The sequence below is a fragment of the Salminus brasiliensis genome, chromosome 13, assembly GCF_030463535.1.
Source record: "Salminus brasiliensis chromosome 13, fSalBra1.hap2, whole genome shotgun sequence".
NCBI classification, from domain to species: domain Eukaryota; kingdom Metazoa; phylum Chordata; class Actinopteri; order Characiformes; family Bryconidae; genus Salminus; species Salminus brasiliensis.
In genome coordinates, this window is record NC_132890.1 from 12,154,098 (window position 1) to 12,180,937 (window position 26,840).

Below are 26,840 nucleotides of genomic sequence, written 5' to 3' on the forward strand. Positions count from 1 at the left end.
ACCAATCTAAACAAATAATGAACTACGATTGCATTTCAATAACAGTCTATCAGTGTTCCTCAGTCCTGCTGTTTGTCCTCTAATACACTTCTTATAAACTTAAGGACTGGAGGGTGAAGACCAGCACGTGCCTCCTCAGACACATGTGAAGTCAGTCACCGCCTTTTTTTTTTAACTGCAAACACAATCGAAGGAAAGTGTGGCTCCCCAGCTCCGATACAACAACATCATACATGGAGTGATGTAGGGAGGAAGTGCCATCAACCGAGAGAGCCCGAGAGAGGAAGGCCAATTGTGCTAATTGCAATCATAGTGGCAGAAGCTTGTGGGGGTCAAAATCTGATCTGATTTCATATTTAATGTGTTATTATTACTGTACTGATTCAGCAGAACTATAACATACTTGTCTGGTTTGCTCAAACAGAACACAAGTAGAAAATAAATAAGGTCAAGACCTACAGGAAATACGTCTAGTCTAATTTAAATGCGGGTGTGTGAGGAGCATAAGCCCCTCCTTTTTTCTCTGGACACTAAGGCTCATTTATACTCAATGTTAAATACAGATACAGATATGGACGGAGCGTTTTGCATTGATTTCGACTTTATTTTTGCACGTTCCCCCTCCCCTGTGGACAACTTCGGACAGAACGCAATTCACTTCATACACACAGATGGTGACAATAAGGCTTCTGTTGTTTTGGTACATCTTAAGAATATTTGTGTTTGTGGCACAGGCAGAATGATGGGGGTGGCGAAGGGAGAAGAAATGCAGAAAGCAAGACCCACCAACATCACAATGTGATGAATGCTCCATTAACAGATATAGCAGTTATCATCAGCTGCAGCCTTGATTTCAACACTTGGATAATTTGGCTGGGTGGACAGCTGTAGTACACAAGGAAACCATACCAGCATCTCTCAAAGTCTCAACCCAGCCTTTCCAACCAATCACTCAGGCCGGCATGCAGCGGAGTTTGACGGAATGTGACAGAAATGTGTCAAATTCACTGCTCAGGAATGCACGGCTTTCGTGTTCAATCACAATCCATCTGATCCTGCTGCAGGAAAGCAGTGTGCAGAGTGTGACCAATCAGAGTCTAAGTGAATTATACACACACTACTGTTACTTTCACCATTAACTGTGAGGACAAAAGAGGTAGGGAAGCGTGATAGAAAGTAAGAGAGAGAGAGAGAGAGAGAGAGAGAGAGAATGCGGGAGGCAGAGAGTAGGGAGAGAGAGTGAAGAAAGAGAATAAAAAAAAAAAACTAAATAAAAAAGAGGGAGAGAAAGAGACAGAGCAAGAAAGAACGAGTGATCAGGAATGAGCGTGAGGGAGTGTAAGGGAGTGTGAGAGAGCAAGGGGGGAGAGAGAGAGCAAACAAGAGAACGAATGATCACAAATGAGCGTGAGGGAGTGTAAGTGAGCGAAGGGGGAGAGATAGAAAGAATGCAGTCGAGACAGAGAGCGAGAGAGAGCGCAAGAAAGAGACATCAACAGCAATGAAGAAAGAGCAAGAGAGTGTGAGCAAATAAGAGAGAGAGAGAGAAATAGAAAAAGCGTGCAAGAGCGTGACCGAGTGCGACAGATATAAGGGGGAAAGAGAGAGATAGAAGGAGGAAGAGAGTCAGAGTGAGACAGACAGACAGAGAGAAAGAGCAAAAAAGAAAGTGGGAGAGAATGTGTGAAAGAGTGAGCAAGGCAGAGACAGTGTGGGAGAGAAAATAAAATAGAAGGAGAGAGACAGCGGGTTAGCAAGCGAACAAGAGAGCAAAAAAGAGAGGTAAAAACCAAGAGAGAGTGCAAGCCTGAGAGAATTAACGAGAGAAAGAAGAGAGAGCAATCGAGAGAGATAAAAAAAGTGCTAGAGAGTGACAGAGAGAGCAAGCTAAACAGACAGCGAGAGAGTGCGAGCGATAGAGACAGAGAATGAGTGTGCTATAAAGTGAGGGAGGGAGAATAAGCAAGAGAGATGGAGAAAGAGAAAACGAGACAGGGAGAGTGTGTACGTGAGAGCAAGCGAGTGAGCGTGCGTGTGCGCGAGAGAGATAGATAGATAGATGTGGGGGAGGTCAGTCAGTAAGAGTAAACAGATGAAGAGCGGGGCGTGAAATGTGTGTGTACCGTGTCACGCAGCAGAACTTTGAGAACCTCGGCCATCTGCTGCTTTCCAGTGGGCTTTCACAAATCCCTGCTCTAATCACAGAGGCTCTGCTCTCTCTCCTCCTACCCCACCTCATCTGTCCAGAGGTCGGTGGTCACGCTCATCCCGTGTGCTGCTTCTGCGGCCTGCTTTGCATCACCTCTTGGAAAGATTCAAAACGGAGAAGGAATCTGGCCCTTGATTAGCAGGAAAGGACACTACCTCACTAGCTCTATCCATAGCATCCAACGTGGTCCACTGGTTCACGAGCAGGCTCAGCAAAACTGCTCCTTACATGCTGGTGCTAATGCTAAAGCTAAAGCTCAAGTAGAAAGCTAGAGCTAAAGCTAATGAGGTCATCCTTTAATCTTGCACATCAACGTCCGATTCATACACTGCTGGATTACATCAAATAATAAACGTACATGATCACAACAAACACCAACGAATATCGAACCCATTGTGTCAGGGCAGCTGTTGAAGGTCCCTTTCTTCAGTATGTGGCAGGCAATTGTGGGAACTGGGAATTGTGTGTTTGGAGATCGGAATTAACTAGTAATAATCAGAACTTCATTTTGATGGAAATTGTTGAATTCTTGAGCACACCATTGACCGAATGATAGATTATATGGTGTGGGTCAAGGCATAACACAGGACCACCATACTGTAATCTCAAAGGCACATAGATGATCAGGTTAACTAATGTGGTTATCAGGGGCTGTGGAGAAGACAGGCTAAGTAGGAGTGCCACTGCTGCCAGGGCCATCTGGGCATCCTCTGGGGACCACACTGTCACTGGGACTTCACTAGTGGCCTGTATTTACCAGCATCGGCCGGGTCTTCGGTATTATTAGCCTTAACCTTTACAGGCATGTGCTGGCAGAGCCAAAGAGTTCAGGCATGCTGTCAAACAGAGAGAGGGGGTAAAGAGAGGTGCAGAAAAATCAGGCCTCGAGGATAGGAAAGACTAGACTGGATAGTAAACAGTGGCGTTTAGCTGACGAAGCAAGCAAGTGAGCCACATCAACTCTTCTGGGGAACTCACTCTGAATTAGCCAACACAAGATGTAATTAAAGGACAGTACTTTACACTGCCTGGATCCTACTCCTTGTTAACTGAACCCATCATGTCTCATCTTTTTAGCTGGGCGATTTTCTTATGTATTTGGGAGTTTTGGTGGACACCTAAAAAAGCATCCTTCAAAAGTGTTCTGCATAAACCAAGCAGTATGAAGTTCCTAGGAAGTTAAGTCAATGACAGAGGAATTAGAGCCCGCAGACCATAAACTATTAGTGCATGCTCTAGTGTGTCAAGCTAAGTAAGGGTTCAAGGAAATAGGACTCTGAAATAAAAGCTTGTAAGGGAAGCTAAATAGGAATAGGAATGTCTCAATCCAGCTGTCTTGCCCCAATTGAATTCGATCCAATCCGAGTACCTTATTCCTGAGGATTAACCGATAATAATCCAATCCCAAAGCTTTGTGTTTCTATAATACAGTCACACAATTTAGATAATGATGCTTCAAAGGGGTTCAATTCTTGGTTTAATAAAAAAAACTTCTTCTTTTAGAAGTTTAAAGAGGTTCATGCTCAGATTATCTTTTACAAAAATGATTCTTTATGGAACAAAAATGGGTTCTTCTATGGCATCGCTCAATAAACTCTTCGGAGAACCTTTGTTTTTAAGAGGGTAGGATATGATGATGTAATTTACTTTATTTTTAGTTTATATAATGTGACACTCTGATTTAGGTTGTTTTGGTAGTCTCATTTTTAATAATGAGCATTTTATAGTGTGTTATAATACACATCCAACACAGTCTGACTGTCCTCCCTGGTCATTCAGCTCCCATATAGTTTAAAACTGCAATGATATCACTTCATTTGTGATGTGTGTATACAGTGGTACACCCTCTGAACTCTCAATTTCTCTCAACTGCTTTTGTCGACTAAAATAACTCTCTCACTATCTTATAAATAAGTGTTTAAATAACTAAGAATTATTTTATAGTGGTGAAGGATCTTAGTGTTCTATAATGTGTGCATTAACCTTCTCCTTTTGGTGCTGAACAACTGTCCAGTGCATGTTGTACTCCCGCTGGTAAAACAGAGCATTTTCATGATACCATAATTCAAGAGTAAAATTCCTGCCCTTAGAATAGCTTAAAGTTAAAGGGAAACGATGCCTTATGATCAAAGGGAAAGGGGTCATTTCAGAATATTGAAAAACTACAGATTTATGAATGAAACATATAAAATTGCGAGTGAGTGGGACGACCACCTTGCCAATACATCAATGGACTGTAAAATAATTATTGAGTTTATACTTGTAGTTGGGTTCCCTTGGTCCGAACCAAGAAAACAGAATGATACATGGTTACATTTTAGTTCTGGTTTGCTCTGCGTTCATATTGACATATTTGTAAACAAATCAAAAGGGGGAAAATGTGACGTATGACGCACGTATGACAAAAGCTGCAAGTAAAGATCTGCATAAGACGGGTGTGTCTGCTGGTCCTGCGTGATCCACGCAATAACTAGCAGGACAAATCTAACCGCTGTATCCTTAAACCTTAATGAGTCTTATTAAATCATGTTGTCTTGATATCTGTATTAAATCTAAATGTTAATAATGTTCATGTGCTCATTGTTTTAATGAAACGTAGTACGTTAAGGTTGTAAAATGGCTGCATTCCATTTGTAAAATGATGGTAGGGTTTGGTAAAAGCACAGAAACCATCAACAAGACGTTTTTCCCTTATTTAAAAAAAAAAACAAAAACTATTGAAATGACTCATTAAATAGTCTTGGTTCTATACTGATCCTTCTTTATGATTCTAACCTGGCAAATAAGGTTTATGATTAAAAAACAAACAAACAAACTAAAAAAAACCCAACAACAACAAAACAGCATAAATGACTGCATTTAAACGTCACTGTAAAAAAAGGAGAAGAGAGAAAGACTTTCAGAGCTTGTATAAAAAGAAACCTCTCTGAGATCCTCACAATCTGCTTCTGGTCCAGCAAGAATTCTCAGACATTTTACTTGGACTGGAAAAAGTTAAGGCATGAGTAAGGCTTTTGTGTACGAGCAAGTGCTTTTCTGTGCTCCGAGTGTGTCCTCAGCCTCGCACAAGGAGCCTTTCAATTAGATGGACACAGAGCCTGCTTTGTGGGCCAAAGAGTTCTGCAGTTCCTGTCTCTTAACCTAAATGTGAGGTCGCTGAATCTATCAGGCAGACAAAAAGGAGAGGAGAGGAATGTAGATCAGCTAGAGAAGCACATTCAACAGCCCTCCTATCACACCGTACTGAAGAAGAAACACAAAACCGTGAACCGTAGTGGCAGTGTCCCATGATGCATCACAAAACAGGAGGTTCTCCAACTCTCCAACACTACAGGACATTCACTGGACAAAATACAGACCCTAAAATGTAGTGATGAACAGAGAGTGAGATAAAGATGAAGGATGTCCACTGTGTTTCTACAGAAATATAGGCCAGAGGAGGTTTAAGGGAGCGTGTGGACAGGATGAGGGAAGGGAGGGGGGTGTGCCCTAAGGGGAAGAGGGGAGGCTTCAACCAGGCAAGCAAGCAGTCCCACAATCCCTCCAGACCACCCCCATGAAATCGTACAATTCCAAATACCATCTGTCATCCATCCCCCTCCATCATAGTCCTCAACTCAGACACTGAGCACTAGTTTGTTATGGTGTTATGGATTGGACAGCTAGTTCATCCTAGTTCATCATTGATTAGGGATGCACTGATGGTTTAATTCATACCTAGTTATTCTGTATATCAGAAAATGTATATTTATAGAGTTAAAAACTGCTCCTAGCTCCCTAGTTACACTCAAAAGAATTAAACTACTTTGAGAACCACTGAAACTCAAATATGACTCCCAAACGATTGAATAGGTCAACAATGAAGAGTCAAAATCTAACACTTAATAAATAATTTAAATAATGAAAAAAAATGAAAATGATAACTGATAAATGAGAACATGAATGAAAAATTTTTTTTTACGGTTTTATGAGGAACTGTAGATGTCATAAATATCAGTTTCGATTACTACAGACTACTTTTCATTTTATCAAAGTGTTATTTTGTCAGTGTTGTCCCATGAAAAGATATACTTAAATATCTGCAGAAATGTGAGGGGTAACTGTACATCACCAAATACCGGTTTGAAATCTATTTTTTGTAAAGCAATTATCTGTTGATATGAATTCTATATCGTGCATCTCTAATATTGACTTTTACTAAACAATGATTCAACTTATAAATCACAATAAATCAATAAATAAAACAACAACAAGCAGCTCAGTCATTCTGAATGAAGCAAAATGAACACCCTTTCTGCACCTTTTAGGGTAGTTAAGTAGAAAGAGATAATAAGGACAAATAGGTGGTCTCAGTTTGTGGGCAGTGTTAAAACACTTTTCGGATGGTTTGGACTTTTGGACGAATTACAAGAAGTTGAGGCAAGATATAGTGACTTATTAAACAACAGAAAAAGAAAACGAACCAGTGTTATGTTGAACTCCTGTCCTCGCAACAGATTACACTTGCGATTCCTGAATCTACTGTAACTGTAGGCTAACCCTTATTTATCTGACTCAAAGGGAGTCAGATTATGGCATTGAGGCAGAATTTGGCACAGCACCTAAAAAAAAAACAACTCACCGAACTGACAACACGTCAATGTCCGACACATGCCCTTCTACAAACCAATCAATGTCAAGTATAAGGAGACGCAGCCCACGACGGGACGTAGCGAAGTTCTTTAGTGTGCCCGCTAAACTTCAGTGTGAAACCCGGACCTGGATCAAATGTAACAATGTATCAAAACACCTTGGAACCTTAGTCCAGACTTTCAGGTGTGAAAACATGTAACATGTGTTAATAAGAATATGATAGACAGTCAAGAAGGTGTACAACGCCAGCTATCAGGGTGAAATTCTTATCACTTCCTCAGACAGAAGGGGTTTGATGCCTGCTCTGGTCAACAGCCACTGCAATATCAAGACAAATAAAACTTGGTTAGCATTATTAACCCCTTGGACACTGTATTTAAGCCCACTATTGCTAGAACTACATTACTGTCAATGGTTATGAAATGACCTAGTAAGTAAGTAAAAATAACCGTTTCAGTGTTGTTGTGTTCACCTATTGGTCTGTTAGAGTTGCTGTTTCATTGAAACTTGACTAATGCAAATTTTGATGAGTAGCGTGTGTAGTGCTAAGGGCTGTGTGAGGTACTGTTCATCAATCATCTATCAGTGCCGAAAGAACTGTCCAAACCTGTGACCTCCAATGCAACTCGAGAAGGGTAAAGTTTGGCTGATGCAAAAATTACACAGGCCTCCTGTCAAAAAGCCCAAAAAAGAGAGGAATATTAAAGTTGAGGCGAAGGACTCTCAGTGCCAGACCTTTCAGTGTGAAGGACAGCGAGAAGAGAACATTAATATCATAAGAAGTGAATCCTGGCAAACAGGCCTTCGGCACTTCAGCTAGAATAGAGAGAAGCTTACTCATTGCTACACATACACTACTGCAGTTGCCAAACACACACACACACACATAAACACAAACCCTTCAGGAGCTTATATGATGATTTAATCCTACTGATACCACATAAATGAACCATAGTTTCTTCTGACTGGCTGAGCCACAAAGATGAGGGTCAATTCCCCCCATTGTTATATGACTAAAATAGATAAGCGCTTTTGTTCACACTGTAAAATGTTATGTAAATGAATGGCAGCGATGGCAAAGTCTAAAGGAAAGTGAGTGAATCATTTCATCCCATCGTTCCTTTATTCCCTTTGCTTGCCTGCCAGCGTAGAGGCAACATGACTCTGACATTCAAATAGGCCCCCGTAAGGAGCACTTACATAAACAGGGCACAGTGGCAGACTCACTGGCTTTTGTAACAAGCAGCACAAAAGCACCACACCAAGCAAGAGAGGAATGACTCCATATCCTGTCAAAAGCACTGCTTCTGCACATAGGCTGAATTCACGCTGGGGAATGCCAGGGACACCTGCTTGATTTGGTCTCCCCACCACTTTTTGCAAGTGTCAAAAGTCTTTTTGTATAAAACAAAAATACCCTCCACATCCTCTCTAAACATGACAGGGCAGAAAACTGAATCTGTCATTTTTTTTTACCATAACTAGACATAAGAGATGGATATTAGTATTTTATACATGTATATGTCACAAATTTACTTCTGGGTGGATGATGCTCCCTGATGCCTGTTTAGTGAACATCAACTAGGCTAAATTCACACAGCAGGTGAAAGTAGCCCTAATCCTTACGTGTCAGATGTGTTTTCTGTGTGGCGGACATTTTTTATTCCAATTCGGGGCTTCAAATTTGCTACATATCCGCTATGCTGGAATGTGACTCATTCTAGCTAGATCAGAATTTGTGGGAGTTTTACATCAGTCTCAACATTTGCTGCATAGACGACAGCATTGAGGGAGGTTTATTTTTTAGTGGCGGGATTGCAAAGTAACAGACCTCATAAATATTTGGAGTGATGTCTCAGTTCAAACACAATTGGAACGGCATATCGCAACCGCTCCATGTTTGAATATACTTCTATATAAGATATAAGAAATGTATAACCGAACATGTCGTGTGTCAAATGGCTGCAGTGTCAATGATTACTGCAAAATAAAAAGCTTGGAAACAAGGTTTGAAGAACTAACTAAGAAGTGGCCATGGCCGAATAAAGTTCCCTTTTTATAGCGAGCTCAGCTTCAGCCACTGGAACTCCTTAACAGCTTTTGTGATGCTGGAGAGTTTGGATTTGGCCTGCCGTATTTTCATTTCCATAGTGCTAGGCAGCTGCTCAGAGGAGCTCACGGCTGCTGATTGTTCGGAGAAGCTTTGAGGAGTCAAGGGTCAATGAAATTTGTATCACCTGGCCTTCCCAAATCAATAGCCCTAACATGCTACTTACGGTCTGAGAGCAAACAATTGTCTGAGCGCTCTCAGGAGGGGCCCAACCTTCATTCTAAAATTGTACAAGAAAAGTACACTAATCTTGCAGTTGGTTGATCTGAGCTGCAAGATGCTGATGACTTCCTAAAGCAATCTGTCATCTGTCAACGCTAAAAAAGTCATCCCCATGGTTCTACAGCCACTCTCATATAGGATTTAGAAGACTGTGAGAGGCAAGGAATGAAGGAAGTAACCCTTGCATGCTATAATAAGATTAGTCTTTGACAAGTGCCTGCTGAACATACCAGGGGTATTTGTGAAGCTGATCAGCTCATTCTCAAACATTTACTTTGGTTAATGACCCTGCATGGGATAGCCTCGGAATTCCTCCTTCCACACACACAAAAAAAAAGAAAACAGAAGCTAACAGGCTATCAGAGATGGAAAGCTAAGACTGAACCTGTGACAAGCAGGACTGTGCAACAATTCCACAACTGTTTCTTTTTTTTAGTGGAAAAGCCCACCTTCTACAATCCATATGCCCCTCCTCGCACGTGCAGCCTCGGAGGCTGCAGGGAGAATCTATTTATAGCCATGCCTTTATATAAGAAAGACATATATCTTTGAATTATTCAACACTGCTGAGCATTAGGTTCTTTCTTCACTTTAAGTCATAGAAAAAAAAGGAGCTGAAAAGGTTTCAGCGTATTTCCTGCACTGGAGCGACAGGCACGGCTGCAAGGCTAAAATTGGCCCGGGCTAATGATGCTAGTGGCCTATTTTAATGACCCTCTCAAATGAACTACATTTCAGTGTGGGACTCCACAGAGCGGGCCAGTCCACAAAATCCACTGTCCTCACACTCTAACAGTACTACGAACAGGAACACAAAGAGATACAACACAGACACTGGGCACACCTTTGGAAATGTAAAGGTCTGCATTTGTAGTAATATCTTATTTATAATAATAAATAATAAAAAAATATATAATAAATAATAATGTTTATATAAGATTCATTTCAATAACCTTCATATCTTATTACCTTATTCTATTTTTGCCTTCATTTACATACAGGTGTAAAAAAAATTGTTAACCACCCTTTGGAAATATCTGGTCTACTGTGTGTATGTCTCCTAAAGTACAGAAGAAATATCATGAATAAAATATATGAATCTTCTGTGTACACAAAGAATTTGGACTCTGTCATCATTTTAATACTGATGTATATAGATTTTATGGATATAACTATAAGTTATGAGACTTAAACATGATTTTAACATTATTTAATATTTCCAGAATGTTGGGAAGGTATTTAACCTAAAATACTGTTCTTAAGTTATTAAATGATAAATAATGTGCTGTAATGAACTATTTATAATCTTTTGGCCAGGTTGTCTGCCTCAAGATTAGATCACTTGTGAAATGAGGAATCCTGCATGTACATGTATTATTTTTACTCTTTATGTTAAACTAAGGCTTTCTAAGGCCTAATTCTAGAATAATGTACTGCAAAACTATGAATCTGGAGCATTGCTGTGAAAACTTGATGGCATACAGCAAAAACTGCATTAGTGAGGTCAGGATGTTTGATGCACACATTCCCACCTCATCCCCAACTCACCATCCATCATTCCAGAGAACACAGTTACACTGCTCCACAGCTCAATGTTCGAAGCTTTGTGCCAATAGGCTCATGTTTAGCTGCTCCAGAGAGTCCTATTCTATTGGCAATACTTCTCTACAGGAACTATACTATAAGCTGTGGGTACGCATTCATTAGACTGAATTTGGACATAAAGTGTATGTATCGTAGGTCACAGTTCCACAGTATTAGGATTTCACAAAGTGCTTAAAATAGTAATAAAGGCCCCTTCAGGCCCATGATTCCAGTCACACCATGCTGTTGTCTTCCACCCCCTTTCTGCAAAAGCAATGCAAAGGTCAGCGAAGTTATGCAGAACCAGTGGGCGCAGACCTGCTGTTGTGTTGATGTGCTACAGTCCGTGTCAGAGGACCTCTAAATAGCATGCCTCCTCTATTAAAAGACCAGAGATGAAATATAATGAAAACAAGTCTGCAAACAACAGAGGGACTGGTGAAATACAACCAGGAGAGATGAGGAAAGAGGCTGGCAGCAAACCAGAGCAGTAAAGCACACTTGGCTTTGGTGGCAACCCCACTCCAGCCTTCAATGACAAACAGCCTGGCCTGAGCAACACTGACATTTAATGAACTCAGGTCTACCAGCGGCTGATTCGTTTTGGACTGCTTTGCTGGCTTTGAGGCACTAAAGCTGGGGTTTCAGAGCCTGAGTGTCATCTCTGCCTGTTAAGTTAGCTTAGGCCACAGCTTCTTCTTCCAAGACGTAGATATGTCATTCTGACTTGTCTTTTATCACCAGAACTGCTGGCCATCTTCATTTTATTTAAAAGGAACTTCTGAATTTAAAGAAGCTGTCCATTTACTTTCTTAATCTGTTCATGCTTTAGGCTGTAGGTTCCTGTTTGAATGCGCTACTCACTGTCAAATGCAGAAAAATATTGGTCATTCCGACTGAGAGATTATAATTAGGGCATCTGGTTTTGGATGAAACTTGTGTTTGCAACTGGGTAAAGGGAGAGTGTTTGCAACTGGGTATGGGGTAATTCTGAAAAGGTGAAGGATTCCAACCAGCCAAGACAAAACAAGGAGCTCGTATGAATTTGGTTTGGGTATGAAAAGTCTTACAGGACCAGAAAACCTTGGACCAGAATACTTTCCAAACAACGCCTCAGACCGGTTCCCACAGTAGCCTCAAACACCACTAACCTCTTTCACCACCTACGCAAAAAACAAGTCAAACAATACAGAGAGAGTCTACGGAGCCACAAAAGTACAACGGAGTGCTCAAAACAAACCCGAGACTGCAAGAGGCTTTTGCCTGTGGCGCTCCATATGGCAAAGAATCACGAAGATGGAAGGAGATAACGGCTGCCAGTGCTACTTACATCTACAAAGACTTGACCCCAATTTATACCTTAAAAAAAAAAAGGTTTTGATGGGTTCATGCTAACATTTGACCCAAAGTACACAATGCCACATGATCAAAAGTCCAAGTGCAGTTTTACATGTTTATAAATGTACAGACATGCCTTAAAAAAAGCAAAAAATATCGGTATATTGAAGTCTCGTAATATTATGTTTTGCAGTGATAAGTGCTGTTATTGTGATGCACAATATACTTGAGCATATCGAGAAGATCATCAGTGCTTAAACAGCGCAGGTCAGCTAAGTTTCATTATGAACAGTGTAATTAGTGCTGTATGATTGGTTGACGTGCAGCACATTTAGAATAAAAAAATATATAAAAGTATGATAAAGTATTTTAATAGCAGTTCTTAAGAATATATTGATGTATTTTGTCTGCTATCATGTGTATCGCGATAAATATTGTGTATCTTGAAAAATGTTGTGATGATAATTTTATCATTTAGCCAACCCCTATTTGCAGTACTGTATCAATTCTCAAAAACACAGCACTGATTTTTAATAAAAGATTTCCTTATTTTTATTTTATTTTAATTTATAAAGATTGGTGTGGTTCATTTTGAGTTTAAGCTTTTTTTTTATTTAAATTAGCATTAAAAAAATCTAAATATATTGTCTTGCTCACAACAGTGTTGCAATATATGTCCATATATTCAATCATAACCCCGGTCTCATGATATTGTATCGCCAAATTTTTGCCAATACACAGCACTAGACCTGCTAGCTGGCTAAATTCTTGCATCATGACGCGATACAAAAAACCCTTATACTAATCAGAGACATTCAGGTCTACTGTTTACTGTAGGTTGTGATTATGGAATTAATCTATAGTGTAAACATATAATGTCAAGCATTAAAATATGCATCAGAAATTTGGTAAAGGATTCAGCACAATAACCTTTTTGCTGACATTATGCTGATCCAGATTTGGACCACATTTGGGAAGTAAGATATTGCTAATGCTAATGGGTAGCTAATGGGCTACACTAAACAAATTTACCTGTAACAGATTGCACAACATAATTAAATATAAATAAGTTTTTATTAGAACCTTTTATTTTCTGTATATGTATATGATTCCAAATATAACAAGAAATACGTCTTTCCATGTGATCATTTTATATAAACTATTTGTTTGTTGAATTTACAGAGAAGGTACTATACTGTAATACGTATTATTGTCTGGATATGAAATGACCCATATCAGGATAGGAGATTTTGCTCATATCGCCCAGCCCTACAAGTTACGCTGTTATACATGGTTTATAAAAAAATTAAAAACTAAGCAGTGCCTACTTTACAAAAGAACAGCTGCCATGGTTACACCACTGTCAATCACAGCCGTGAAGATAAGGCCCACATAAAATCTGATGGTCAGGTCACATTTCTCGGGCTTGAGATCATTTTAATGTCTTAATGAGTGACTATTTTTATTCCTCAGTTTACAAACTACATTTTTGATATTCTGCTTTTGATACACCACGTTTTAGATAATGGCTAACACACTGCAGACTTTAACATTCCTCCTCATTTAAGCACCCAATTAACTAATGAGCTAATTAGCAGGGCCTTTCTGACTTGGACGCAGGTGGAAAGTGCTAATTTCTGCACTTCTGTGGCCGAGAAGAAACACGGTTTGACAGCCGAGTGCTACGCGATGATGTTGTGTAGGAGGATTAACAAATTGCCTAAATAAGCAATGTAACGGTTACTTCCACATTTCTACAGGCGGCAATAACTGCAGTATATCTAGTATCAAGCAAAGATAACTCCAATATGTTTAATGCTGTTAACATAGCTATCACCTTGCTAAAGATTGATTAAAAGCAGTTCAGAGACCAGTTTCCTTCTCTTGCTTTCCTTCAAGAAGTAAAAAACAAGCCAAGTTCTGGAGAGCAGTGCTCTGGCTACGTGTACTTTGACACTGGATCATAACTCGTCCCGTGGTAATGGGTGAGAACAATGCAGCCTCTGTAGGTTCATACATCAAGTTCGGAAGAAGTATGCTGTCAAAATATGCTGAGATGCATGCTGTGCTGAAGGCTGTCAGCGGAGCTGTTTTTATCTTCGTTGTTGAGCCAGGAAGACTCTAACCTTTCAGATTTGAATTCCTTTCTTTGAAAGCAGGATGACTTCAACTGAGAAAGTGCCTCAACTAGACTAGACTAGTGCTCCTCACCACTAGTGCAGTGTCTCATCATAAAACATTTGTCTATAATGTTCTGAACTTCCAACATCCATACTTATTTGGACCATTTTATGTTTATCTTAACTCGTTTGGGGGAGGGACTTGTTATCACTGGCTGGCTTTTACACAGAAGATTTCCATTCAAACCATGGATCAATTGCGCAATCTTGATTGTTATGCATTTTTGCAAAATGGGAAAATCTAGGTTCATCCGTTTCTTGCTTTTCCTCATTTTCCTTGGATGCAAACCTTTCATGGAGTCAGGGCATTTTACAGCGCAGGTACATTTGCAAACAGGGAGTCGTTCTCCTAGGAGAAGGTTTTTAGCCATACAGACAATTTGTTGAAGCAGCCACGTGACAAAGTGAACGTAACCCCACATGCGACGCTGGAAAGCTCAAGAGCTCCACTTATTGCCTGCAGAGATTCACTGGGTTATTAACATGAGTATGGTACTATTCCTTCTGACCGCATATCAAAGATAAAGTGATGAGACTGGTGGGGTAGGGTTAACAAGCGGAAGGGGTTAAGACAACTCTTCCACATAATTAGCCTAATCTACCACATAGGGGGCCTAGTAAAACAGCGGCTGTTGGGTCAGCAGGACTGGCCTTCATCTGGCCAGCAGCCAGCTGTAACAGCACTTTAACAGCACTTTAACATGATGCCTACAACCAGAGCTCAGACTCACATAGCTAATCGGGTGGCTTCATGGTATAACTAGAACTGTAACTATAAGGAGCACAAATAGCACAAATTAACTGATAAAAAAGGATCAGTAAGCAGTCAATAACATTAAACTGAAACTGGAGCAACAGCAAGTCACTATATTTGATTAAAAATAAAGTTTTTGTTTCTTCCAAAATCAAGGGTGAAGTAACGTTCCAGCAACTGTCCAGGGAAGGCTTTTTACTGGAGCATTGCTGTAAGGATTTGATTGCATTCAGAGACAAGAGCATTAGTAAGGTCAGGATGTTGATCACCACCCCACCTCACCTCATCCCCAATTCCCTAACTCATCCCAAATGTACTGGATGGAGCACCATCCGTCATTCCAGACAACACAGACCCACTTATACACAGCTCATCAACTCCTTTATCATACTTCATTTTCTCCTGGAGATTATATTTGATCATTATGAGTTACTGACGCACATTGCTTTTGAGCTATCATAGAGAAAAGGCCTCGCAGTCACTTCAACTGTAGCATATTCCAGCCAAGGAAGCTTTTGAAAAAGTGCTATGTGACTGTCACTTTTCAGAATTGTGTTATTTTGGCCGATGTTTGAAAGATGTCCTGAAGGGTGAACATTATATAACAGACAAAAGCTGGTTTCAGCTGTAGGGCTGTAAGGGTAACAGCATGGAGTTCTGCTTTTGCCACAGACATCGCTGAAGAGAATGTTAGAGGAAAGAAAGAGACTGAAAGTCGCGGAAAATGAGAGGCACACTGGAAGCCATCAAGGTCCGCTGTCTCGTACTGGGGTTTCAGCAGGACTCCTGTCCTCACTCGCAGACTGAGCCTGCAAAATACACTCTGCTCCCTGCTGTCCACTGGCTAACATATACGCCCAATTCAGCTCGACCTACAACAAAAAGCGTGTTTGCCTGAGAGGTTTAAGTGGGTAACAGTGCAGTATAAACAGTGTGACATCTGTATAGAGGAAATATAAATATGCAGGCGCTGTCGCCACCACAAACAAGGGGAAGCTGAGACAGTGCACAAGCAGGGCTGACAGGCACTGCAAGGTCCATAGTTTAAAGGCGTCATTTCAACTAAGAAACAAATCTCACACACAAAGCAGAAAATAACCGTGCCTCGCTTAGGGGATAAACATGACGGCCTGCACTCCCTCCCACTTACTGTGACACGTACATACATGAACGCGCGCAGACACACACACACACACACACATGCAGTCCTGTGAGGAAGGCTATTTCAGAGCCTGTTTCCAGTTTGGCCTAGTGATGGCCTCGTCGCTGGATCACGTGGCCGTCGCAGCGGACACATTCATGGCATGCTAAAGAGCTCTATCTGATCAGAGACACAGCTGCACAGCAACACTGGCGCCTTGTTACTGATGAGCCATCAAAGCCATGGACAGGAAGTGATCAGCCTGTCTCACTGCATGTCGGATCGCTGCTTTTCTGAACACTGATGATTTTCTTCATCAATGAGGCAAAATTTGCTTCGTAGGAAGAGCAACAAGTGGAACACTTAAGTGTTTGGGAAACCGATAGTCTGAGTGTGACAAAACAGTGTGTCTTATTGTATAGTTCAATATGAGCCTCTCCATTCAATTTAAGTGCATCCTTACCTCAAGCTAGTCACCATTAACTTAGTTAGCAGCATAACAGTTTGTTCCCCACAGAGGAAATTCAAGTCTGGCTGTCTGAAAGCCCACTTATAAACATGACAGGTGACTAATGATCGAGCGACTGCTGTTGAAATGACAGAAAGCTGAATTTATTGTTTTTTTTCCTGTGATTTTCCTAAGCTCCCTTTGCTTAACTAGCTCGGCCACAGATTCACCAGTCTGCCAGTCAGACAGCCCAGTGCAGCTGCTGAGCTACTGACACAAGTAGATAGCTAGCAGGATAAACATCCCCCGTAGGCCATGTTCAAGCTGAATGGTCTTAGGAGTGTTGTTGTTGTTTTTTAAAATATTATTATATATTTTAATAATATTAAATTAATATTAAAATCTAAAAAGAATTATCCGTTACACCACTAGTCTTGGCTCATTATATTTATGCTCTGAATACTTACATAAAATTATCCTGCTAGCGATATATTTTGTTTGTAAACGAACATAAGGTACATTCCAGTCACTTCATATTTGTGCTGACCCAGAAAATGTATTCCCTTAAGATACCACTGTACAGGCAAAAGCCATTACTCTTTACTCTGTCCACCTCAGTGCATATGGATGAATGCACAGTGAGGGACAGTGCGGGAAGGAAAACACTCTCAAACTTATTAAGCTTATTAAGTTATTAAGTACTGAGCACCATCTAAAATGTTACACAATGCCAAAAAGACCCATTTCTTAGTATTCTCTATGCCTCTTCTGGATCACATGACCCACACTAAGCATGGCTAGACATGCTTGGCCCCGGAACAGTACACTTCCATTTTCAAGTGAACTGGCTAGATATCATTGAGTGACTCTAAAAACAAGCATGAAAGGAGCTGCAAGCATGTGACCGAGTGCCAATTCACTTAATCTGCTTATGCTCCTCCATTCTCTCTGATGAAAAACGATACAACAGCTCAGTGAGCTTTTTCAGCACGCTAATTAATTGCACAGACGAAGGCCTCTTAATAATGCATGGGGAGGCCACTTTGATCCACGATGCTTAAATTTCCATGTTCAAGCTTATGCTCTATATGAGGTAGGAAGATTTCCAGAGAAAACCTTTGTTAGTGGAAGTGAGTAGAAGATTAACTTCTTCAAAAGACAAAAAGGTAAGAATTAAATTCATTCATTTTAAGCATGATTAATGTTTTCTTTGGGACGATTGTATAGCGAGCAAAAAAAGATAGGTCAGATCAAGAGATTTGAGCCTGAAATAACTTTAGTCTCAGTCTCTAACCCTAATTTATCTGTCATTAGTCTTGCTTGTTTACATCATTGTTAGGAAAGAATAGATAATGCACATTTTCAAAGATCCTCAAACAAACAACTTGTCCCAACAATCAGCAGCAATGGGCTCCTCTAGGAACTGTGAAGGTAAAGTTAAGGTCTATAAGATCAAGAAAACTTGCTAAAAGAACCTTTAGAAAGGTTTGTCAGATTCTGGATTAGTAGTGCAGTACTCTACTGTGCTAAAAACAAAAACGTACCTTTGTTCTTACAACAAAATTCAGCCTTTGGCCATAATTAGCAAAGTTAAAAAAGTTTTAAAAAGGTGCAGAATTTCATGAAAACACCACCTCTCCAATTGTTAAGAACTGGTATGAATTGATCATGCTTTGGGCTTGTGTGGCAGCCACTGGCAACATGTTGGGGAACATTTCACTGGTAGAGTGAAGAATGGATTTAATTGGATACCAGCACATTCTGAAAGCAAACATCACACTGGTGGGAAAAAAGCTGAAGGATGAAAAGAGCAGGATAACAATCCTAAACAAACCTGCACTACCTCAAGAGTGACAAGTTAAAGGTTTTGCCATTGCCCTCACTGTCCCCTGACCCATCTGTGGACAGACCTTAAATGAACAGTGCATGCCAATGAACAACTTATGAATTTCACCGAAATAGAAGATTTTGCACGAAAGAATTGGCAAAAACCCCCTAACAGAGTGGACAGTGAGTGGACATAGTGTTTAAGAACTCCAGCAGCACTGCTGTGTCTGATCCACTAGTACCAGCTCAACAAACACTGGCACTCCACCACCACGTCAGTGTCTCCATATATATGTATATATCCGCTCTGAATCTGTTTAATGCCCCTCGCTGCATCTCACAGAATCAGGGATGAAGATGGGATATCCACGGGGGGAGCCTACTGGGAAATGCTGGAAACCAAGAGAACAGCTTGACAAAGACAGTGGGATGGCAAGCATTTGAGAGAAAAACAGCAGAGTGGGAATGAGAGAACATAAAATGCAGAACTGAATAAAACTGCAGATGCCAGAGGGAGCGAATGAGGGAGAGAGAGAGAGAGAGAGTGAGAGAGAGAGAGAGAGAGATGTCTGTCATTCTTGTCAATAAGCTGGCCCAGAAATGAGCCCAGTGTAACCACCCAGGACTCACTACAAGTTTGACAAGCTGAACTAGAACTGAAAATATGGTGTCACTTCTGACCTTGGTTTTGCAAATGTCCTTCTAATTCAAATAACTTGGCTTTTCAGTCCACAGTACGACGCTGGCCTGAATGTAAAGATGAACACTGGACCATAAGCTTACAGGAGAAGAAGTCATTCAGTGAAGTGCGGTAACACTAACTAGCTTTTCTTACTTTTAATTTTCAAACAAAAGAAGAAGGGAGAGTGAAGAAATGCCAAAAATCAAATCAAACAAAGCTAACCAATCACGTGTTGATCCTCACTTAAACCTATAGCAAATATATTCAGTATACACTAGAACCCACACACTAGACTAGACAGTGAAAATGGCCTTGAGGTCTGCCAATAAGGAACCTGCTATACCACATTTATGATAACATGGAGACCGACCCTCCTATCTGCTGGGACAAAACTGAAGGTAAAAATCACCTTCAGCATCAGTACGGACTATGACAACGTCAGCATCACAGTGCAGAAATAAAACCACATGAAAACACCAACACCACCTGTGTCTTTCAATTTTAACACCAGTTGTGAGCACAGCTGTAAGTATATGGGAGTGTCTTTGCAAGTGTCAGGTTGAAGCTCACTCACCCTTAGTGCCTCGATGACCAGGTCTCGGGCCTCCAGCTCTCCCTCCATGATGCTCAGGAGCGTTAGGAGCTCTGGCTTGCTCAGGTTATCCATGTTCAGCTCACATTTCTGAAATGCACAGAGGCACAGAAAATGACTCCCGCTGCAAGAGGAAATGGTAATGCAGGTTTCGCATGGTTGCTAACAATCTTGGCAGTGGAAGTGCTCTGTGGGAGGGGCAGACGTAGCTTTGCAATTACAGTGGAAGCATGAAATGCTGAAATACATCAATCTTGTAACCACAACGTCTGATAGGATTATAAAGGAAAACAGTACTTAAAGGTGAGAGGATCTGTTGAATTGTGTGTTGAATCAGTCTGCCTAAAGCTTGTTCTCAACCACAAGCCAATGCTTCCAAAACAATACAGTCTTCGGCAACAAGCGTTTCACTCTACTAAGGCTCTCATCTGGTGTCCCCCCACAATATAAAACACCTATAATTTTATCCTACAGGAGCTTAAAGGCCATATTTTATTGCCAAGATTCAAATTAGGGCTGCACGATATTAGAAAAATGACACTGCGATATTTTGTTGTTTTGCGATTTATATTGCAATGCATTCTCCGGAAGTCAACGATCCAGTATACCATGAGAATTAGTAATGCACCTCATGTATCCAAGAGTAAAATAAATGCCATTAGAGTACATCAATTCCATGCCATGTAAAATGAGAAGAATGCAAATGTTCTTTTTGTATCAAGCATTGCAAGTGCGCACATTGCAATGCAATGAATATACTGCGACACTGCAATACACTCTGCAGCCTTCGTTCTAATTCATTGAATGAATGTTTAGCCAACCAGCACCGAGCATGGCATCTACAAAGCAAGCATACAGACCTATATATAGTTCAACCCAGTTCCAACCCTGCTCCTGAAAAGCTACCTCCTCGCAGACCTAGGACCTATAATCCAGAATTAGTCCCTTCAGAAATGCTTGATTGGCTGAGTGGGGTGTGTTAGATTTGGGTTTACTACATGCAAACCTTTTGGACACCTCAGTGTGAGAACATCTACATTGCTGGTGAAATGCAATCGTTGCATCATTGTGAATTTCTTCTCCTCAGTCTTCAGGTTTCATTATATTCCATATTCCAGATTTCTCATTTCTTAATGTGAAACTGAGAAAAAGAGGTGAACATGATATTTGAATATAACAATTCATAAGACGTTTCCAAATGTGCTACAAAGCAGAATCAGCAAAAACACTATGGCCTTATTATTAACAGTAGAAGGTGCAGTTTCATGGGTCCTCCAATGCCAACTGAAGGAAACAGGCCCCAGGGAAGCGAGTGGGGACCAGGATAAACACTGTTTGGTCGAGCTTAGCAAGATTATGCTTCCCTACTTGCACATGTTTCTGCATTGTGGCAATTTCTATTTTTTCCTTGCTCTGAAACCTTTCAAATGTGCAGTTACTCAACTAGTAAATGCTGTTCTTTCAAGCTTATTTTATCTTAGTGCAAAAAAATTCAACCAATAAAATGTGGAACAGGATTTATAGCCATCTATTAGTATTTATAAAGTTGATATCGGTATTCAATATCAGCAGATGGATCGGAAAAGAAAAAGTGGTATCAGAGCACCCCTAATAACTACAGTTAATAATAATATGCATGTTTAGCGAGCCACTGCCGGTGCCATAACCCAGCCAATAACCAAACCAAAGGCACATCCTCACTATTTATACATCAAAGAACAACCTAAAATACTCATTAATGTAATGTTTAATTGATAACAAGTGCCTTCATTGTCATGCATACTTGTACAGTACAATGAACTTCTTTCTCTGCATATCCCAGCTCAGAAAGCCAGGGTCAGGCATGCAATGGCACACCTGGTGTAAAGAGGGTTAATGGCCTTGCTCTAGAGCCCAAGAGTGGCAGTTTAGCAGACCTGGGTATTGAACCCACAACCCTGTAATCAATAACCCAGAGCTCTAACCACTGAGCAACCACTGCCCAGTAAATGCATTCTTTGGCACATTTTATATCCAGAGTGTAATTCTGCACCCTTTTTACCTGTGGTGATTTAGAGCCCATATTTCTGAAACACAACCGTAGCCCATGTGTTACCGAACCTACACCACTCTCTAGATTTCTCCCCTTCAGAAACATTAATTACACTTGAAAGAAGTCTTACAACACACCCATTTGAGGACTTCAAAGCTGAACTACTTTTTTTTCTTTTTATGGATAATCAATACACTCCACTGCTGCAAAACACGTTATGTAGAAGTGCATTCTGGGACTAAATTGCTGTGTTCCAGGAAAACGCCTGAGTCGGTCTCTTTGAACAGGACTTACTGGCACATGCAGTTCAAGGGGGGAGAGGGCAGGGAGTGATGGGTGTAATAAGATTGTGCTTGACTTGAGGTCAGTTACTTGAGCATGAACACCACAAAGTGTGCGGTCAGGACACAAGCTCCTTTACTAAAGAATAAAGGGCATGGCATCCGCTGTGCTTCGTCTTCTAGCCTACACCTTCAGAGCTGCTGTTCTTCAGTGCGCTAGCTTTACGAGAGCAGGCTCCAGCTCTGTTTCCAGACAGAGTTTAGTTAATGTTGCAGGGAACTGCCAGCCAGCTAGTACATTTACTTAACACTCCTGGATACAGGCAATATGATGATTTTTTTTTTATTTCATGATAAATCATTATAAATAACATCCTAATGCCCTTCTCTGAGTGTACAACGGACAATGTCAGTGCATCCCCTATTCCAAAAGTGACCAAAATAACTCTTTCTTCCCAGAATGTGCGTACTTTTAGATTCTGCAAGCAAACATCCTAACAATGTTAGCATGAGCTTTCTACCCCATTATAATGGAGTTTAAAGGTATGTTTATTGAAAGCAATGGTTCTATATAGAATGGAAAATCATAGAACCATCTGAATACTTGATTTCTTCATTTCTTGCCTGGATAAAGATTCTTTAAGGATTCTACTAGGAAAACCTGTTTTATGTTACAAGAAAAAAACAAAACTCTTATATGTAACATTATTATGATTATAAAATTATTGTTCCAGGACCTGGAAACGGTTCCAGCTGCACATTGCACTAAAAAGGGAACAATTAGTGCTGTTTAACTGGATTTAGTCTTGCACAATATGTATAATATTTGAGTAAAAATCATATCTTATCATATCTTTTTTGACAGTAAGACGCCACAGAATGGAGAAACGCATTTACCTTGGCATAGTTAAATAATGAGAGTTCAGTGACATACTGTGAACTTCTAACCTTCCAACTTCCACATAAGCAAAAGAGGCCTGTAAAACTGGCCAATTCCAAATCTCCAATACTGTTTTATAACTGTCTTAACAGCATATGCATATCACCTCCAGACTCTGCTAGAGATCGGAAAGCATATATATATATATCTATATACGAACCAGGCCTTGGATTTTACAGGGAAGAGAGGCTCAAAAGCAGTGTGCAAGCAAGCAAAAGCACAGGAAGCAAGCAGGAATCCGGTATGGGCTAAAAGTTACCTCCACGTTAGCCTGGCAGCATTCCAGTTAGGGGTAGGTGATATACTCTGTGCAGAGATAGCGGCACTACGTGGAAAGACTGTTTTTGGCAGAAATAATTACAAAAAGCTACATTGTTATTACAATGCTACAAACTGTTACATTATGACTATGGCAACATTGTGGCTGCAAAATATTATTCAAAATAAACTTATTCATTTATCAAATTATTCATGAGCCTACCAAAGGAAAATATGCATGTTTCATTCCAGGGCCAAACCATAGGGTTGTAAAAGTGCACTTTTAACATGGATCATTGTAAATATAGACACCTTATATTTACACAGCAACTCTTTAAAAAAATGTGTCCACTTTAAAAAAAAAATCCTCTATACTGTGGCCTGCACTTGTAGTTCAGCAGACTTGACCTGCTGATCAACCAAACATCATCGTGGACCACTAATGTGGCCTTATTAAACAAATACTCACAGGGAGGCCACTAAAGAAGCAGCTACACCCATGCAAGGACATGCTGGGGAGATAAACCATGAACCATCTACTGTAAGAAGTCTGGGACAGCCTTTTCGAGTGTTCCTGTCAAAAGGAGATCCTGCTGAGAACCAACAAAAGAAGGCCTTGCCTGGACACAGAAAGTAAACGGGTTCAAATGAATTCTCGAGTCCCACCATACCCTTGCGAGCCCTTGAGAGGTGTCCGGATGGAGCAGCGAGACAGAGATTTATAACCGACACACAGCGGCCAAAGGAAAGCAGCACAGCCGAAGCACCTGTTCGACTGAATGCTAAATGTAAACGAGCCTCGGGCTGTTAAAACAGCTCAGATTGGCTGGATGACATGGTACTATGTCAGCTGAGTCACTGAAATTCAGACCAATTTAGAAACATCTCCAGTGAACATGCCCCTGACCACCCCCATCCACCCCCCCCCCCCCCCCACTGTTCTGCTTTCTCTATCACTGCCTCCTTACCCATTTCTCCTATCTATATGTTTAACAAGCACCCAGGCAGACTCCCAGAATATGGAAATCTATTAGCAGCTGCAGTCCTGCTGTCACTGTCCATGGTATCTAAACCGATGTGATGCATTTATGTGGCCATAGAACGAAAAGGCAAGGCAATCAAAGCTATGGCAAGATACTGCTGGCAGATCGGAAGCAAGAATCATCAATATTTAGGCTCCACTGGCCCTCCCCTCCGGGGAAAGATTGGCTTTCATAAGGGATGGTCAGCAGGCTGTAACCTGAACAGCATCCATAAGAAAATCCCTATAAGAAATACACTACAGAAAACACAGGCTATGATCAAGAGAAAAATACACACTCCTTTAATAACCAATGCATCACATTTCTCATTTCTGTAAAAACAGGTCACCAGTTGGACACATGAGACCGCTCTAATGAAAGCAGGCTGTATCGGCCATAACATTTTATAACATCACAGGATAAACAAGAACAAACACAGCCTCATATTCATTTATTATATTCAGTTCAGTGAAGCATTATTCGTGGTAAACCTACATTCACTGTATGTGCCTACAAATAAATATCCTTCACACTGACCAACAGCATCATCACAACCCTTATCTGAAATGACATTTAGACATATTGACATCTATGACTAAGTCTCACAATAACGACTATATGATGATTTTGCAGACGGACTGTTCATACATATACTGAAGGGGTGAGAAGATGGAAACCCCCTTCAACAAGCCTCACCATTAAAATCACTGCGCAGCTGCACGTTCAGCTACAACGTAGCTTTGCGAGAGCCTCTGTGAATGAAAAGCCCCACCGTGTGCGATGTGCTGATATTTCAGAAGTGCAGGACAGCATTAAGCACTATAAAATGTTATGTTATGTCATACTAAAGAAATAAAGGGGGGTTTATTTGAATGCAGCTAGCTAGCTACCGAAAGACAGCAGCCCTGTCCAGACTGTAAGGTTATTAACTGCTAGCACTACTACTACTACTACTACACACCAGCTGCGCGCTGCATTCAGTCAGAGTCGAGCACTGGCACCATGCAAAATGGCCCGTTTTGTAAACCTTCCTTCACCTCCTTTTCTGTAATGACACGACCACCGTAGAGCAGGTGGATAAACAAGACACCACGAGTCAGTGTTCGCTTACCGCCTCGACACTTCCATGGACAGCGGTTACCAGTGTTTGTACCGGAGGCGGCTGCTCCCCTTTCCCTCCTTCCGACGCCATCTTCTCGCTGTAGCGGACTGCTGGAGTGAGGGCAGCACACACCGCGCAAAATTACGCATTCGGCACCGTTTAGAGCGCGGGGCTGCCTGCGAATCGCCCACAGATGGAGGAAGAAGCCCCGGCGGTAGCTATATAGCTAAATTCACGAGCGGAACGAGTAACGTGGTGCGGGCTCCGGGGGGCGGGGGTGGGGAGGGAGAAGGACGGAGAGAGCGAGTGAGGGGCTTTAGTAGCAGGTTGGGTTTTCAGTGTAGGCGTGAACCGAGTGTGTTCCAGCTGCGCCGGAGCTCAGCTCGACCTGAGAGAGGCAGAGAGAGAGAGACCTGCCCTCGGAGAGTGACGTCAGCGAGCCGCGAGCCGAGCCGGTCCAGCGCAACTGCTTTAACCTCTTCCTCGCCGACATTTTAACGGTGGCAGAAAAAATATCATAATATAATTGTTGTTGTTTTTTTTGTCAGAATACGATAGCTAGTCACTGTAAACCACTGTGGTGCAGTTTTCACTGTAAAGGTCCACAGCGGCTAACTAGCTAACAATGCTAGTGCTAACGCTTTGCAGGTTCCGAAAGAGAGCCGGACGGTGTTCGGTGCATACACCACTTTCCGCAGACCGAGGCTATGTTCCCTCCCTCACTGCCTCCTATCTGTCTATCTAGAACTATCTCTCTAGTGGACTGAGCAGAGATTTAGGACACTACGGTTCTCTGTGTTGGTAACCTAGCAACCAGCATCAAGTTGTGCAGCCTATTTCCCACTTGTGAGGTACTGAAGTGCACCTCTCTCAGTGCACCCTGCTGAAATCCATCAACTATTCTGGATTGGGCTGGTCCAGTGCTGGCTTAGCTGGTCAGCCAGCACGGTTATACCAGCCCCCCACAGAGCTGGTTTGCCGGTGATTAGGAAACAGCATCGGAAACAGCATCTGCTGAAACAGAATAGTACCTCAAGAAGCAAACATTCATGTAATGGATGTCGGTGTGAAAGCACCTCTTTCCAAGTAACTGGGCTACTTACACTGATCCGTTCATTAAAATGTACACGCTATGCATTTATGTCATATTTAGTAAATGCATACAAAATGTTAATCTAACCTATATATCTTTGCTGGATCTCAGGTTTTGTCTGTTTCTTTTACTGCATACTAATCTAGCAGTTGTTCTTTACATTGTGTCACAATTTCATCATATATGGACCCATATAAATACTCAAATATAATACCAAATATAATACCATACAAAAATCCTTGGAATAGATTTACACTGAAGGTTAAGAGGGGTTTTTGTTTTTGCATAGCAGCAAGATGTGTATATAGGTTTGTATAGGTGGTGCATACAGGTGTATAAAAGGTGTATATAGGTTTGTATAGGTGGTGCATATAGGTGTGTAAAAGGTGTTTA

The 26,840-nt window shown here is 41.1% G+C and overlaps 1 protein-coding gene across 1 annotated transcript in view; it reads right to left on the reverse strand.

Annotated features, from left to right (window-relative positions):
• The window catches only part of cttnbp2 (cortactin binding protein 2), a 58,227-nt gene extending 32,143 nt beyond the window's left edge, over positions 1-26,084 (reverse strand). Inside the window, exons 1-2 of the mRNA XM_072694896.1 lie at positions 25,364-26,084; positions 19,702-19,809 (exon numbers count right to left, since the gene is read on the reverse strand). Of these exons, the coding sequence (XP_072550997.1) occupies positions 19,702-19,809; positions 25,364-25,444 (189 nt within the window). The 5' untranslated portion in view covers positions 25,445-26,084. The remainder of the gene's footprint in view (positions 1-19,701; positions 19,810-25,363) is intronic.
• Positions 26,085-26,840: the final 756 nt, after the last annotated feature.